At 36.1% G+C, this 3,415-nt stretch overlaps 1 protein-coding gene across 1 annotated transcript; it reads right to left on the bottom strand.

Moving 5' to 3' along the window:
* Nucleotides 1-620: 620 nt before the first annotated feature.
* LOC114739396 (uncharacterized) lies at nucleotides 621-1,511 on the bottom strand. The gene has a single exon (XM_028927457.1). The coding sequence runs from the start codon at nucleotides 1,484-1,486 to the stop codon at nucleotides 1,013-1,015; it is 474 nt and encodes a 157-aa protein (XP_028783290.1). The 5' UTR covers nucleotides 1,487-1,511; the 3' UTR covers nucleotides 621-1,012.
* Between the last annotated feature and the right edge of the window lie 1,904 nt (nucleotides 1,512-3,415).

Here is a 3,415-nt window from a genome sequence, read left to right as displayed (position 1 = left end):
AAACCAGCTAGGGGTGGGGGCTTTGTGAACATATGCGTATTATCTTCTTTTATTATTTATAACTATTTATGTAATTTTCTACTTTTTAGATTAATATTAATATTAACGATTGCTTGCAGAATTAATAAAAGGAATTGTTGGAGGGATCTCCTCTCACCATGGTTTGCTCTAATTAGACTGGCCGTTTTATTTTGACCCTCCTATATATCACTACTAACTGTACCATGTATCAACAACTTCAAACAATTCACTCACTATACGCACGGTATTCACCAAAATAATTAATTACTTTCACAATTCATTGCACACAACCATATTCTACTCTCACTAATAAATTCACTAACTACATTCGCCTCATTTTGTTCATTTTCTAATTTTGCTATATATAAATATGTTAAAATACAAATAATTAGAGATACACTAGCTATGAATCTATTATTTCAAATTAGTGTGAATTTAATGCTGATAATTCTACACAACCAATAAAGAACTCAGCTCAAAAGAGGGAGTACATGTGGATGCATGTTTTCACACTGGCCAAACCATATCATACAACCACTGAACAAACTTAATCATCAGTTTCTCACATTCACATACTCTATACAATGGGATGCTAGTACTCGAAAATTAAACCCCAAAAGAAAAAAAAAACAGAGACACGTGGGAACATGATCCCACGTGCCGTAAAACTCCAGCGCGAAATTTCCTTCCTAGTATTGGCGGGTGAAACGCGCGCAGTGTCTCCGGTGGCGGGGGATATCCGGTGATTCTATTAGAAGAGATCCAGACCGTCGAACAAATCTACGGTGATTCGCAAGCCACATATCTCTTACCTGTCACGTGTCGCGATCGACTTTCCCACCGTACAGGCTGCTAAGAAAGTAAAAGACACGTAATTTTGCTCGGCCGTAGATTTTCTCCGATGGCTCAGATTGCTTCGACTGATCGCTGCCCCGCTGCCACTGGAGATAAACCGCACGCGTCGGTGAGTGGGGCGTAGGGGACCCCATGGTCAGGGCATATGTTCCCGAGGCCGACTGAGATAAGCGGGCAAGGGACTGGCCCGTGGCGACCTGAGAGGGATCTCGTTCATCTGCTTTCCGTTGCTATCGTAGTAAATTACGCCGGAAAAATCCAACGGTTGACATTTGTCGCCCATCAGAATCGCCTTCTGCCACACACCACCGTCTCCCCACTCCTCCTCACCGGATTCTAGTCCATGCCTGCCTCCCTTCAGCTTCTTCTTGTTGTGACCAAACGGCAGCGCCTTGTTGCTTATGCTGCTCAGAAGTTTCTTCGGCTTCGCCAGAGGCGACTTCTTCGGCGACGACCTCACCTCGATCGCCCAGTCGGCGTCGCTCGCCGGAGTCTTCATCTTCTGCTTCAGTCGGCTCGCCCGCCTAGCTAACAGAGCCATGACAGCCGATACCCCCTCGAGGAAGCCGTTGGCATGGCGCTTCGGTGACTCCGGTGACGTGAAAACCATGGCTTCTTTTCGCGAACCTGAAAATCGAGAAGGCTTTCCGGTGGTCCTCTTGAGAGAAAAGAAATGCGGAGTTGCGTGCGTGTATATATACACAGAGAGAGGTGTAAACTATGGGATGTGTTTATTTTAGGTGACCGGTGAGAGTCCACGGTTACTACGGTTGACTCTTTAATTTATTTTCTTTTTTTCAAAGAAAATAAATGAATTTATCATGGTGCAATATAAGGAGGGTGAGCGCGACTGACGTGGCAGTGTGTGATATGTATGTTTTTATGTTTCTTGATATTATTCCTTATGTTTTTGATCCAGTGAATCGAGAATATATTATGCACAAATTGCTTGCCATTTTGAATTAGGATCGATATTTGTTATTCATCTTCATTCTCCTACTTGGTGTTCATGAAATTAAATCCAATTTGATTTTCATTGATATTATTTGATACTCTTTCCCTTTCTTATTTGTGAAAAATATGAATAGGAGGAAGAATAAGTGGGGGGGAAAAGGATGAAAGGAAATTAGATTAAAAAAATTGCAGAAAGGAATGGAGGGAAAATATAGATTTCTGTTCTTAATTGACTCCAATCACATTCATAATTTATTTATTATAATTGGAAATTGATGATTTTATATTTATTAAATGATTAGAGTTTCCCATTCTCATTACATTTAATTAAATTCTTATAAACCAAGTGAATGAACACAACACATATTACTCTTAAATCTTAATACATGAACCCTTCCTAATCTCTCTGTTTTTTGTTTTTTTTTTCCTTTTTGGTGAAAATGCACTCATCCTAATCTTTTCTGTGTTCTTCCTCAATGGTCTCTCTCTAAATTAATCTAATTTCACATTACATCTAAGACAAGCAGGCAACCTCTCCCTAGCTACTTAATTAGTGAGGAGGCTATTGCATAGTACTTCTTCCGGTCTTTAATATGAGATCTCATTTGACTTTTATTTTGGTCATAAATATAAGACCCCAATTCACTTTATCTCTCATATTTATGCATTGTTTTCCAATGTAGTCCTTCTAACAATGGTAATTATAGTCAATATACTTGATTATCAATGATATTTTAAAAAAAACAACACCTATTTATTACAAATAACTAATTAACTTAATTTTTTCCTTAATCTCCTCAAATTAGTCAACTAGTTCTTATAATTAGGACCGGAGCTAGTATTACGGATCGTTGGGTTAAATTTGATATTTTAAATTAATTAATTGGTTTTAAAATGACTTGAAATTGCAGTGGAAGCACGGAAAAAAATTGCAAGCTCAATCAACATGCAATCCAAATTAAATTGTCAGCTGTAAATAGTAGTATTAAAGAAAAACTACGTGGTCTTTAATTTCTCAAATTTATTTGATTTTGATACTTAAAATTTCAAATCAGTATTTTTATCCTTGAAATGTACTATATCAATAAATACATGTTTTTATAAGTTAAATATGGTTTCAAATTTCAATAACAAATACAGTGATTTTAAACTTCAAGGACTAAATGAAAATGAAGTTAAATTTTACGAAATAAATATTGAATTAAAACTACTATAAACTTGTTTGAGCATATGACATTTACTAGTATATATATACATTTTTCCTATTTATAAATCGCTTCCAAACACGTTTCATGCAGACTAAAAAAACCTTAAATTTTATCAACTCTTATTTATATATTATATCTCATGAAAATAAAGTCAGCATAATAATAAATGAAAGGTAAAATTGTATATCTATATAGAAAATTTCTCTTAGTGTTATATAAATAGGATAAAAAATATCTTCTCTTTCTACCGTATAAATAGAATCACAAGTATATAAAGATAATTTTATTGCTGTTGGTTAGTGATGCGTGCACAAAAGATATGGTTGTGGGGTGAGTCATTGGGAGGTTCAAAGTTGAACATAATTGGGTCAGCTAAG

Source organism: Neltuma alba, unplaced genomic scaffold, assembly GCF_004799145.2.
Source record: "Neltuma alba isolate B1F8T4 unplaced genomic scaffold, ASM479914v2 tig00013941_pilon, whole genome shotgun sequence".
NCBI lineage: Eukaryota > Viridiplantae > Streptophyta > Magnoliopsida > Fabales > Fabaceae > Neltuma > Neltuma alba.
Note: the sequence above shows the minus strand (reverse complement) of the source record. Positions and strands in the feature narration are given on the sequence as shown.

Excerpts from the sequence above, each read along its gene's own strand:
- LOC114739396 (XM_028927457.1), bottom strand. The coding sequence starts at position 1,486 with ATGGTTTTCACGTCACCGGAGTCACCGAAGCGCCATGCCAACGGCTTC.